Here is a 14826-nt window from a genome sequence, read left to right as displayed (position 1 = left end):
TATACAATTTTATAAAATGACATATTTTTGCATTAAGTTTTCCTCATGGATTATTCCACATAATAACTTTCATGTTGAAATTCTTGAAGTAAGCCATTGTTTTGTACATTTCGTACATTATTTTGTGCTCGTTAAAAGAATAAATAAGATTCGGTTCTTTTTGTTGAGCTCAATTTAATTCGAGCACCTTGTTAATACGACCTGTTATACTTCCAATTAAGAAAGTGTCTCTCATCTGGCGTTCTTTATTTAAAATATCAAAGTAACAATTTTTATAGGATTTTGAATACCAAATTATTTCAAGTAACTCGAATAAATTAGAAGTATCGTTTATTAGCTTAATTAGTTTCGAGTTGTCCAGAAACGTAAATACATTTTGTTTGTAAATCGGAAATGAGTCATGCCGACTGCATGACAATAAATACATTTGTCATATTTACTATTATTACATTGATTAGAACAGATTCAGGTCAGACTGATAACGAGAAAACCATTTCCATATTTTTATTTTCAATAATTAAATTATCATTTTTATTTTTTAAAACTTGTGTGTCGTAGCCTTTACAATCAAGTATCATTCTATTTAGTGGTTCCAGTTTTATTTCTCACAAAGCTAGTTTAAATAATTCTTCTGTAAAGAATTTTTAAACTCTCTTTTAAAATTAAAGAATCTTAGAAACAAATATATATTTCTCTTTTTGGTAAATAAATTCGACTGAAGAGATGTCGCTTCCAGATTATCGATTCGATAATGACTCGACGTCCCCATTCTGTAAATAACGCGCGGGAGGCAGGCACAGCACGAACATTCGAATTCGCACTCTCGCGAGCACGCTCGCCCGCAAGACTTCCTACTAACAGTGGTGATTTCCGTGCTTCTTATCTGGCTTCGGGGTTTGGTGTAATGCGGTTGCTGGCTACTTTGTACCCTCTTATGCCCCAGCCCGCTCCCTTTCTCAGTATGAAGAGCGCGATTTTGCGCGATTCATCGTTTATTTCAGACCTTCCGGATCATCAATGAAATCTGTGATCAGATAAAAGGCAGTAAGTGATATAATTTTACTGAAACAAGTATTTTACACAGGCAATTGTATAGCTGCAGTTGAAATAATATGGTAAGTCAAATTAAATAATAGATAGTTTAATATTAGTAAACGAATTAAATTTTTATACCGAATGATGTGACAAGTATTTAAATAAAATTAATTAAATAGATATTATTGACAGAATTAAAAAAAAATGTTTCATTACATCTCTCTTTTAATTTCTAAACTAATTTAAGATTAATTTAACTAATTTGATTTATTAAAAAGACGTTTGCATATTTTTAATTTATAAAAACATGCTGACAAAATAATTATAATATGATGAAAAGAGCTGAGTAAATATACAGACATAAATTTGACTTGTCAGTTACTGCCTTTCTTCTAATCACAGTAGAAATAATTTCGAATATGCGTGGAATAATATCAGATACACTCGCGTAATCATTGATTTACGACCATCCTCGTAATCGTGTTTCCTTTATATTGCCTTCTGTCATTAATCCTTTTGCTCATCATATTTGATATATTTAGACGAGTTTTATTTAATCAGCAAAATGATGATTACTCGTTTTTATTAGAGCTACAATATTTGAAGCAAATTACTATAATATAATCTTATTTATGTTGGTTATAGTTTTAAGAAAATTATCTTATCAATTTATTATAAATATATAAATTTTTATTATAAATATATAAATTTAACATTTAAAGTAATATATATAAATTATATTTTTATAAATATCTTTTTTTATGGGAGAGACGTAATTTTTTTTCTGTACAATTTAAAAATTCGTAAAAGATAAAATTTCTTAGAATATAAAAAGTTGAGAGAAGTAAAGATTGAAATAATCAGAGACTCTTGATATTTGTCGCGACAACCTTGTGTAAAAACTTACTTTAATTTTAGTAATTATCTGTGCTACCTTATTCGCATTGTCAACCAGATTGTTCACGACGAAGGAATTTAAACAAACGAACTTCCGTCGACGATGGGGAAGGTATACGTTTAGAAAGATTCGTAATGTACTAGTGGACTTAATTCCAACTAGACACGCGAAGGGCGGAGTACGAAGGGATGCACTCTATGCAAGCACTTACACGTCGCATTTCACGTCTATTTGTTCTCTTGCACTTCATGGCACTTCCGTATTCCGCCTGAACGCGCTTCGAGTAATTAAATGGTTTTTTCCTCCCATAAACAGGCGATTGATGGAAAACGTTTTCTTGAAAATATGAATGCTCACGCATAACGATCATTACGTTGCACTTACAACATGCAACTGTTTACGCAAAATTTTTTGCGTTTTCCGTTGAAGTCTTGCCGAAGTGTTTCACATGCTGAAAAACATATGTTTAATCCTTTACACTTGTCATACCGATTGACTGACAGACCGTTACGAAATTATATTTATTAATGCATTTGTATATCGACTTAAGAGAGCAACATCGTTCTGCAGTTTGTTAAAAAAAATTGCTTTTTATCATGTATTATTAAAAAGCGATGTTCTGAAGGTTCAAGCTATAAATTTAATTAATTTCATACAAATTTTATAAAAATTAAATTTAATAATTGTGATAATAATGAAAACAAGAAAGAACTGTAATCGGATTTGTGTTTCAAGTGTGAAGGATTAAAGGCGCTCAAATGCTCGCTCAGGCACTCACCCACACGATCAGTCACTTAATGGAAAATGAAGGGGAAAAAAAAGAAAGGTACAGGCGAGGAAAATCCGCGTGAACCAATCCGTTACATCTGTCACACCTTCACCGCATCACACATGCTCATTCACCGGCCACTTTCGCTCTTTTTCTCTCTTTATTCCTTATCTGTTGGATGCGTTTTGCTGATTATTGTCAGTTCGCATATTCACGCAATGAGGGGAAGTAGATTATAGAAAAATTATTCTCAAACAATAAGGACTAGTTTGTCGTCGAAAATCTCCATCCACAATCACGTATGGATTTAAAAAATTCAGTATAAAACAATCTTAATTTATTATCTATCCCTCTCGAATTAATTTTTGAAATTAAAATATCAGATGATTTAATTCCTTGTGTGAAGAACTTCTTTGACTTTTTCGTCGTTTTCTTTACATTACGAAGACGAGTCATCCAAACGAAAGATATCGTGCAGCGCTCTTTTTCGACTTGTGTTAGAACTGCAGGTCGTAGGTTTTGTTCGGACCGGAAGTCCGGCTGTAGCCATCGCGTGACCCGTCCCTATAGGATCTCGAAACAAGTGCAATCACATGTCGTTCTTGCGCAACAAACTCTCGTCCGCTGAAGGGAAGGAGGTCGCGATGTGTCCAAGGAAAAGCCTTTAGCGTGCGTGCCGACGTCGCGTATCTCAGAGCGCTACGTCGTAGATTTGCTCCTGCACGAGTTAAATCCGTTCCGCTTCCGGTACCGCACGTCGCGCGAGATACCGCTGGATGTATCCATATCTCCCTCGTGTCTGCTCGTGTCGCGCGAAATCTACGCGCCACTTCTCCCCGTATGCACACAATTATGTATCCTAATTGGTGCACGAGGTCTCTTTTGTCCCGTTGCTTCATCGATCGAAGAGCTTAAGGTGTTTCCGGCTTAATTTCTACTTGTACTACGTTTACGATGTATTTATGAACAAGAATAGAGAGAGCAGTATTTTTTTGTTAATAACGTTAGTGTTAAATATCATTTTTTTTAACTTTTTAATTTCTTAATCATTAATATATATTAATCAGTATTTCATATTTGGATAACTAAAGATTAAATCGATATTCTTTTCTACCTAAAATATAAAAAATAATATTTATTTTTTAATTAAAGAAATTTAAATTTTCGATAATGAATATTGCTTTGATTAGAATTCACAGAATTGAAACGGTTAAAACAAACAATATAGGGGTATAAATTCTGTTCAAGAATAAACTCTCTCAAAGAAATAGCAAATTCTTCAATTCTTTAATCCATAGTTTCTACATCATAACATATTCATCCAGTTTCCTTTTCTACAATTCTGGTGAAGCGGAATTGTTCTCCAAATCAGTGCGATTTTTAGCTTAGAAACCCTTTGTTTACTGACACGAATCAGCTACATTGAATCTACGTAAATATTTTAATCATTTAGAGTAATACGTCGATTTTTTCGGTCGATGATTACGCATGGGATAATTATCCAGAGAATAGTCCATCCATTCCTACACGTATACACTAAATCACGAGCAACACTGACAAGGCTGGCCCTGCCCATCAGTAAACGAAGGGTTAAGGGGGAACGGCGGATTGGTTGCTTTTGCAGTACTTGGTATCCGGTCGAAGCTGGGCGATAGTCGATAGGCAGCCGGCAGTAACGGTGCCAGGTGAACCCGCCTCGACCGAGGCTCACATCGTGGCCACCCTGCCGTACGCACGTCACGCCTTCTTACCCTCAGCTCCCAATATCCCCAAATCTGCCACCGCCACTTGGGGCCACCTTAACAAAAACCTCATGTGGAAGGTAACTAATTCACCGCTAAATTCGCTCGCTGTGTTTCTCAACCTCGGGGACGGCTCTATTGTAAGATGAACTTCGCGATCGTTTAAACTTTTACATTCATTACATCTTGGCAAAAGATATAAAACACTTTTATTTAATCCTCAAAGATTAACAGATTACGTTTGTATCATATTTAAATATTTTAAAATTTGTATAATTTAGTGTAAAATTGACTTAAATTGTTTTAAGTAGTAATCTTCTTGAATAATATATACCAAAGTAACATCATCGCACTACGGCGCGATTCGAAATTGTAGCTTCGTATATTTGCAAACCTCTCACTGATATTACAGTCCGTATGTTTGTAAGGATTTCCTAAACCGCTGCTTTGGCATTGATAATATTCTAAGTGCGATCTTCACGTCAGCAAGCAGTTTGCATTTACAAAACTCAACCATGGTCTTTGTATTTGCAAGGATCTTACATTTATGAGAAGTACCCTAATCGAGTACATAATCCACGCGTTTACAAATACTTCGAAAATCGCTATTCTCGTATCTGCGAGTATGTAGCTGTCTCTTGTGAGGATCGTACTAATTATCGCCTTAATATTTCCGGAAATATTAAGATTTCAACGAAAATATTTGTTGTAAAAGTCTTGCTTGAAAATATAATATTTTTGCCAAAATTTATTTTCGCTAAAATTAGAGCCGTCTCCAGTTCACCGTATATCTTTTGGTCTCTCTCTTTTATTTCTGCATGGTGTGCGGTATTACTTTTCACTCATGCACAGCATCTAGTCACCCTTACGCATCCTAGGAGTGAACCTGATCCGAATATTGAGCATGGCGATGCGGATACACTTTGTTGACGTGTAAAGTGTGATTATTTTTCATGTTTGCGACATAGCTTGTGCTATAAACCTCCGTCTTCCCTCAATCTTTTTCTGTTGACACACCAATTGAAACAACCGATAAAAACAAATCTTTTGTCTAAATATGATTATCTATCCTTCCACTTTTGAGTTATAGAATGATGTCTGTTTCAATACCAAGATATGGATTACACATATCGAAAGAAAAATGATATTATATTTGCTATTATGATATCTATATAAAAAAGATTTAACTTATCGCATAAATTATTGAAACATAAATCAACTCCTTTATCTATGTAAATGGAAAGAGGTTTAATTATTGACATATATTTATTAAGATTTTTTTCATTCTCGTACTTAAACTCTTTTTTTTAATGCAGTAAGTATTGTATTAATATGAGGGATTCTCAAAAAATAGGAATTATTTGATAGTAATTTTATCCACACACTTTTTCATTGAATTATGGGATGTAATAAGCTTAAAATTCCATGGGACCATGTTAGTTTTAGTTATAAAATCAGCTAGACAAATAAATAATATGATGACAATATAATGATAAAAATAAATGATATTATGAAATACAATATGTAAAATCTCTATATTTAAATATAATAGACATAAACATTTTTCATCAGCCCCCTGGATACATCTCTTAATTTCCTCATACTTTTTGACAAGGGAAACCAGAAAAATGAGATCAGAGTAATTAAGAATTTTGAGATTAAATGTGAATAATTGATCTAAACTGAATTAATATTTCATTCTAATATTAAAAAGCAAGTTGATGAATACCAAGATTATATTCATATTACATTAAACGAATCTTAGTAAAAATAATAAACTCGAAGTATGATAAATACTTTAGGGGAGGGGGGGAGACTTTATTGATTGCCTATATAAATTATAATCTTTCAGTTATAATCTTTCTCTGTGATGAAAATTGGATATATTTTAACATATTTAAATGTATTTAAAAAGTGTGGGACATAAAAATTCCGATTTTTTGAGAATTACCCATATCTCTTTTATACTTTTACTTTTAATGACGCTCGTTAAGTTATCCCGATATAGCAAAACTTGGTGATTGATGAGCGTTGGCTAAAGTAAAAGCAGAAGAGACGGAGATGTTGTGGAATAAGCCACGTTCCGGTACCTGCCCCTGTCCCTTTCTCTTTTTTTCTTATTGTAATGCGCGCGGGAACAAATGTGAATACACGGTTATGACGTTTTATATCAGAACACAGTGCTCCATTTATCCTGTCATGAATTGTATGTAGCTCATCTTGTGTGCCTTGGTTTACGTTGTGTATTATTTTTTTTTGGCTGCACAATGAAGAGAGGAGGATGATTAACCGTGAAATACGGTCCTCATATAACGCGAGTGGAATTCTCTCGCTCGTCTCTCCTCTCATGCATGCGCGATCATCAATTGAGCCGTTTCATTTGAAAGTAGCGCGAGTTAAATATAATTAAGATAAATAGAGTTAAAGCGATGGAGAGATTAAAATATATTGTATCTATTTTAACAAACATCTTTTGTGAGATTGGCATACAATTGATATACAACTTAAATAATTTAAGTAAATCAAATGTACGCTGTGTAGATAAAACACGTTAAAAGTCAATTTACGATTCATTAAATGCAAGTATTTGAAGATATTTTCAACATTTTTTATCAATCCATCAATCGAATGGTAAAATAAACGGCTCAGTTGTACACCTTCGCGTCCGATAGTTCCATTTAAATGATTAATGGTACCTATATAGTGATAAATTATATTATTAAATGTAATTATTTATATAATTTTCAAAGTTTTATTTTTTTCCATATAATAATTATATCAGCATTCATTCATAAAAATTATTGTTGGTTTATCTAAGACATGGTTCATGTTTCACATTCATTGTCAGATATGCATTGTTGCCCTTCATGTGTTATATATTTTTAAAATCAAAAATTATTTCAACGCATAGAATTCGGAATTTAATTAATAAATATGCGGAAATGCTGAACGTATTCTATCATCCTCGTTGTTTCATGCACAAACTTTTCATTCTAACGTCAAGTATTTCACAGAACATTTCTTTTAAGTCTTACTCCCGCGATTCCGGACATGGCGGCTCCGAGCAGGAGGATTCCCCGCGGACGCACAACACCCTGACGCTCGGCCACTCTGGTAGAAGACGCGGGCCGAATGATGCAAGCGAAATGAACACCGGTACCAGGACGATCGGCGGTAGACGTGCCGCGATGCCATACAACCATACGTATACCGAAATCGTAGACGGTCGAGGCAATGGCGGCATCGCCGGGCATCATCAACTGCACGGTCACCACGGCCAGCACGTACATTTGCCGCGCGGTCTTGCCAACGAGGATGATCCAGTGTACGAGGAGATCGAGCGTGGTGGCGGCGGTGGTGGTGGCGGTGGGAACGGCAGCGGTAACGGTGGCATCAGCGGTGGAATCGGCGGTATCGTCGGCGCTGGCGAGATCCAGGTATCAGATATGTCCGACGAGGACGGCCGTCGACAGAGCGATATGAGCAGGCAGTCGTCCAGGAGCTACGGCGATCATCGACCGCTGATTCCGTACTCGCCCGCCACCGATCGCAACCTGGTGCACTACGGCCAGACGATGACGGAACGCGGCGGTAGTGTCGGTGGCGGCGGTAATCTCACGCATTACGACTCGACGGAGTACGGGGTGGAACGAACCCTGAACGCCTGTTGGGAGAAACTGCGCCGGCAGCAGGCCAGGTACGAGCTTGGGGATCTGCCGCGGTTACCGGCAGCATACGGCATGCCGCCACAGCAGGACCACACGCGGACGGTGGCCGTGCTGGACGGGCACACCGTCGTCTGTCACTTACAGCCGCAGACGGACATGTACACGGGTCGCGGTATGCCGCCGCCGTCCTACAGCGAGTGTTAGGTTCCGACCTGGGCCGGGGAACCTCTCTCGTCCCCTCGCGAAAAAACGACGAATTCGTCTAGGAGATGGTGACGCCGACCAGCCAGAACAGCGTAAATTGTCTGGTCCGGGACTACGTGGTGGTGATGGAGGTGACGGTGGTGATGGTATCGACGATTCGTTCCTGAAGAGAATAATAACCGAGGGGGACACGCGGGAGACGAACGTGCCGCTTTTTAGCTCAAGCGTAAGCGCGACGGTGTCTTGATTCAGGTCGTCGCGTTTTAGCCATAATCGACGTATCGCGAGCGTTCTAGAGAACGCCGCTCTTGTCTCCGTTCAGGTGGAATTTTGATCAGACGTCTCCTCGCGAACGAGCGGAGACGAAGAGAGAGCGAGAGAGAGAGGGAGAGAAAGGATGGAAGTATGAGAGAGAATGAACGAATGCGGAGATCGGTAGGCGTCCAACTAAGACTGTCACGTCCAACGAACGCCCCGTTTCTCTTAAGATATATCGTGTACATGTGTGCGTGAATGCGTACCACCGCGACGCGGGCTCTGTATAACAATTGTAGCGGACCTCTCGTTTAGGCTAAGTCGACGACGACGATGACGACGACGACGACGACGACGACGACAACGACGACGATGACGACGACGTGCCCGTCGTGGCCGGGCGTTTGGAATTGGCGAACCGAGTGCGCGAAGAAAGATCAGAACGTAGCGAGTCTTGATGAAGACGAGAGTTTTTGCGAAGTCCGAAGCGATTGCGAGGAGATTGGCTTTCGAGAAGATATATTCTGGATTTAAGTACGATGTTTTTGTAGATTTCATACGAGCGTAACGAACCAAAGTTTTATTGTTTTGATGTTAAAAAGCAGCTCGTGGAAATTTTTGCAAAATGTCTGTCATACATTATTCGACACATCAATTTTAAACTTCTGTTTGACACAGATACTGTAACTTACAAAAATAATAACTGCCACTTTCAATAGAAATACAAAAAAACTTTATTATTTGGAATTTAAAGTATTTGCAATATATATCTTCACCGCTGCAATTTTTTATCAGATTAATCAATTCTTTCTATTTATTTTAATAATATCTACATTCGATTTTTAAATGGCCATAGTGCCATTATTTGTTTGCATGTTTAAATTTTTTTTTAAATAAAAGATTGTTTTTTGTTTTCTTTTTTTTTTAATATACATGTATAGATATTCTTTTCTTAAAAAGAAAAAGAATTATGAATATTTATTTCCTAACTTCCTAGGTATGCTGATTGTTGATTTCCAGTTTTCATAATTCGTATGTCAAAATATGTTTTACGTGACATATGAAAAATATATGTTATGATTTCGTTGATCGAATCGGGAAGCATACGCGTTGCGCATCGTTTCTGTAGGTATCATTTCATCCAATACACTTCGTATAGCAATAACATCCAACAACAGTGTTATCGAGATCGAATCGAATCCTATCCTCGTGCGCGGCGGACTTCGGGGGAGGAAATATTACGTGAGCATCGAGTGATACTCGGCACATCTGCGTCAACCCTTCCCAGACCTGTATCATCACCACATGATTGTAAACGGGTCGGGGGAGAGTTACGGGACACGACAAACCGCGTATCGTAAGCCGGTATTCAGTGCGGTAAGTAGATTCACCGATGGCTCAGCTGTCACACATTCGGCGATATTAGGTGTCGTGTTGATTGTAGCGTTAAACACGGCTCACCGTGGTTGAGTGTAAACCGCGGGTAAATCATAACATGACGTATCGTTTACATCTAGTTACGGCGAGCTGCGTTTAATACGGTCGTTTAACGTCATCTCTTGTACCGCCGTAGTGCGACGAACGAGTCGTCCAGCTCGTTTCCTGTCGGCCACTTCCGAGTCAACATACCGTTAAGTATTCGGCGATGTAAAGCTTTTCAAGCGTAGATAATCGGCGTGGGCCCTCAAATCTAGAGAAGCAGACGTTGTAACATAGATCTAGACATATCGCTGCCGGCCGAATGTCAACGATGCGCTGGTATCGTCGACAAGCCGAGGGTCAACATGCCCGTATCTCGATCCTTACGCAGAATCGACAATGGCTCAATAAAGGATTCGATATCTTAATCTAAGGTGAGATTACTGCGGCGACGTAATAACTTCGCGCCTAACATTAAAAGAAGTATTGAAAGTTGTCTAATGTTTTAGAATTTAATGAACAAATGATAGTTTCTTTTCTTTTTTTTCTTTTTATAAACGAACATAATTTTTTATATTGTGACATAAAGTAATATGACTGGAACATACAATCTCATCGCATGTGACGATATCCGTTGCTTTTTCAGCGCCTCCTGATAAATGTACAGAATAACCGCATTATGCAAAATTTATGAACAATATTTGTAAAACAGCATCGTAAGATATTTTAATTATTTTCAATATTTTTCTGCAGTTTTAAGAGTAGTTTTTTTCACTTTTTATATAAAATATTAAAAAGAAAAATCACAACAAATTATTACAAATTAATATTGCTTTTTATATAAAGGAGAACTAAAAAATACAGAGATATTTTAAATATAATGAATGTCGAAATATAATAAAATTATTTTGTCCTTGTTTTTTATAAATATTCATGCTTCCATATTGTTGATGTGTTTATTGATGAAATTTGATTTATGCGGTAATTTTTTTAAGTTTTCAAGCTTTTAATCTAAGGAGGTGTAAAAATGAATTGGTATCCTCATGCGAAACCATAAATAATTTATTAAAATTTAATAAACCGTCAACTTATAACGTTCCTTTACTTGAGATAATTCAACAAAACTCACTATCAGAAAATGTATAATTTCGATTATATACGAATATACTTTTTTTTCAATTGAGATAAACCGGAATGCATCTTAATTAATAAATTGTTGCAACGAAAATGCCCGTTATTATAATTTTTTTTTCAATTTATAATTCAATATATAAGCAGCTACTTGCTTATATTCTTTTTGAAGCCGATTCTGCGCGAGGCTTCACTCTGACACGGTGCGTTCCTCGCACGAGCTTTTGCCGGGTTGGTTTCGACGAGCAAATAACGAGCGTGTTCTCGGCGCTGATGGCCGGAAATTAGATTTCCTCCCATGTGGGAAGAACAAAGGAGAAATCGAGGGGCAATGGCTGGAGCGCCTTTATCAGTCGTATGTGGCAGCTCCTTGTCGCGCGCCGCTTTGGAACGTTGCGTTTTAGTCCCAGAACGTTATTTTTATAAATAAAAATGAATAAATAAATATATATATATGTATGTATATGTATGTATACACACACAGTAACGATATATTATATTATTGTGAAGGGAGAGAAAGCGTGAGAGAAAAGCTAAGAAGGGCCCAGGAATCGTAAGTGGGCGGGTAAATATTAGTGATATACAAGCGGATTTCCCGAGCGACGTGGAAAAATGCGCGAAAACACTTAGTCACTGTTTTTTACTATTTTTTAAAACAAAACCGTATATGTGTACGTGAGAACGCGTGAGCTAAGCTAATCGTGTAACCAAGGGATCCCGCGCGCGCGCTATTTATTTTTGTCATCCCCGAGTGTTTTATATCGCGAGCGGAAATTGTGTCGAGTGGGAGTTTTGTCGTTCTCCAACTATCCCTCGTCTTCAATGACGAAAACCACGAGGATCTTCGTCGGACAATGTTCGTGAAGAGACTATTGAAAGCGAGCTTCGATAGTCTTCTTAACGTGGTACATTGTGGATGAAATTACGTTGAGTGGACTATATAATATAGCTATAATAATTAAATATACTTATAAATACTTAAATTACGATTTCCTTGTGCAAGAGAGAATGTTTATTTTTCTATAAATCTGAACATTTATTTTATATTTTGTATTGACATAATTCGTTTCTAATATAAAAAAAAGTTTTAAAAAAAGTTCAGGATTTAATTCAATTGGAATTTAATTTAACAGAATCATTTTGATTTGCTTCATCTATATTATAACAAAATAGTAATTTAATTAAGAGAGAAATTGCGAGTGTGATAAGTTCAACGTATCTTTGTCCGCTATGTCACGATTTCGTGGTTGCTTGATTTATTTCTCGCTCATGAGAACATCATGTAGGAGAATTGTAACAGTGATAATCGCGTTAGGGGTACCAGCTATGTTAAGTGTGTAAATGTGTCCCGAGCATTGTAAAACATAATTGCTCATTCTGGCGTTTTGAAACATGTGTCCAGCAAAAATTTTTTCAAGTATCTAATACAAGAAATAGCATAGTCTTTACGGACGTTGTTTGCTAACTAAAAATCTATAAGATTCTAAGAGCTCTAAATTGGAACGACCAAATTATATATTACATTGCATCCCGAATTATTACATTGCTATCTGAGATGACTTTATATTTACTTTCATTGAAATTCGCGAAAAAGTAGAATATATAAATTTAATCTCTGCAACCATATAAATCACACATGTATCATAAAAATAAAATTTAAATAAATTTTTACAGATCAAACTAAATAAAACACGGAAAAATTATTATTTAAGGAAAACATTATTAATATTACTTACCAGTAATTTATTAATATATCCAAAGATATAAAAATTAATTTTTATCAAGAAAATCTTTGCGAAGAATATTCTGAAACGTATAAGCATTATTATTCAGTTGTACAAAAGAATTTTATGAGATTTCCTGCGTCAGGCAAGTGTATCAGGATAGTCGCCTTTGAAAAAAACGTTATGTAACTTAAAGTCTTTTAATATGTGTAATCAACATATATAAGGTTGCCAACATTCCTTTACGAACAAATTTGATTCAACGCCGCATTTCCTTATAAGATTTATCATTTCTTAAACTGCAATTACGATTCAGTCGAGCTGCTTAGAATTCAAGTTTCACCATGATTGATTTACCCGAGAGCAATTAAACCGAAAGAGGTATATATATAGCTTGTGTATAATTTTTTACAACCGGGAGAATTGTGATCCTCAACTAAAAGATATAATTGCTAGATAATTGTTGAAAACATCCACATTCCATCCGTTTGACGTTCGTGCGAGCCTAAGAAGAGAACAAGGGCCGAGTCACAGGCTCGAAAGTCGATCAGTATCAGATGAGATAATAATCCGTATTCTCGACGCATCTTTAATGTGAAAACTACGACGATCTTGCGCGAAGAAAATTAAACTTAGCCGCTATGAAGTTACGGCAAGCACACTCGCGTTTAATCCGAAACATGCGACGAGAATGCGGCCAGACGCGTCCTAGTTCGAAGTGTCCCGACTGAAGTTTCATCGCGTGCACGAACACGGACACCGCGCGTGGACACGTATACGCGAAGCATTATCAATGTCGCGAAGGACTCCGAGTGCGAGAACCGTATGTACATAAATGTAAATAGGGCTTTGTACATGTTGGAATACCTTGTAATGTAAAGTGGAGCGCGAGCGCGAGAGATCGAGAGAGCCGAGAGCGAGGATGCGAGAGACCCTGAGATGATGACCGATAGATGCGGAAAGAAAGCATACCTAGGCTAAGTTTATCAGTAAGTAGCGAAGCTATTACGAGCTATTATGTATTATCGGCGCGAAGGATGCGCAAGGCGGATCTTAACTTAAGTCCCAACGCGTATTAGGTAATGTGTAAATAAACTAAGCGAAGGAAGTAAAATATTAAAGAGCCCAAGTAATCGTTGGATATTTATAACAAACTCCACTAAAGTAGGCCGACGACGGAGAGGTAAACGAGACGGTTGGGATCGAAACTCGCAAAGTCCATCTTGGACGCGAAATTCTATTTAAAGTGATCCTTTTCGCTTTTCGCTAGAATTTATTATATTTATTTTAAATATAAAGAGTTATATTTAAAACGGTCTTTTTCGTTTTTCTTGAAGAGGATCCGTGAGATTCTGATGTTTTAAATATAAAATCATATTTAAAGCCTCTCTTGTGACTCGCTTTCAACGTAAAATTATATTCAGAGCGAATCTTATAAAAGATACAGTTTTATGTTTGAAAATGAGTTCGGTGAGCGAATTTTGGATTTTACGAATTACGATCTGGGTGTCTCGAGTAAAAAAAACTGAAAAGGAAGAAAGACAAAACATAGTCGAGCACACTCGTCCACATGTGTATCGCTGCGCGAGAAAGGATTAAAGGATGAGGGGAGGATGCGTGTGGGTGTTAATCGAACATGGACAGACGATGTACAGTGCATGTTTTATCCTTAGCTGTTTTATAAATGTAAATATCTTCCGCCCTCTCCACCCCTCTTCCCGAGACCACTCTCTTTTTCACTCCTTCTTTTTATCTCCTCCCCCGCTTTTCCACAGTGAGAGAAACAGACGTCAGATTAATTGATCGTTCCAATTGAAATGTTTCTTCTTTCGTCGTAACGATCCTTTATTATCCGCTCCACCTCCTTCACTTAGAACTCCTCCTCCATAAGTTTTCTAACTTCGTTTTGTGAGATACTTAGCGGATAAGCTTTCGTTTCAGAGTGTAAAAGATGAAATCGGACGAAGCTAAAAATCATCCT

The 14826-nt window shown here is 36.9% G+C and overlaps 1 protein-coding gene across 8 annotated transcripts in view; it reads left to right on the top strand.

Moving 5' to 3' along the window:
- The window catches only part of LOC108722335 (latrophilin Cirl), a 470896-nt gene extending 461647 nt beyond the window's left edge, over positions 1–9249 (top strand). For 3 of the 8 annotated variants that reach the window (XM_018447387.1, XM_018447385.1, XM_018447386.1), the window contains 2 exons: positions 4327–4524; positions 7459–9249. In XM_018447387.1, coding sequence (XP_018302889.1) covers positions 4327–4524; positions 7459–8316 — 1056 coding nt within the window. In that variant the 3' untranslated portion in view covers positions 8317–9249. Of the gene's footprint in view, positions 1–4326; positions 4525–7458 lie in introns of those variants that run through there. The other 5 variants (XM_018447384.1, XM_018447388.1, XM_018447390.1 and 2 more) reach the window with 5 other exon arrangements.
- Positions 9250–14826: the final 5577 nt, after the last annotated feature.

The sequence above is a fragment of the Mycetomoellerius zeteki genome, unplaced genomic scaffold (assembly GCF_001594055.1).
Source record: "Mycetomoellerius zeteki isolate Tzet28-1 unplaced genomic scaffold, Tzet1.0 scaffold20, whole genome shotgun sequence".
NCBI classification, from domain to species: domain Eukaryota; kingdom Metazoa; phylum Arthropoda; class Insecta; order Hymenoptera; family Formicidae; genus Mycetomoellerius; species Mycetomoellerius zeteki.
The sequence above is the reverse complement of the archived record's forward strand: the minus strand, read 5'-3'. Positions and strand labels throughout refer to the sequence as shown.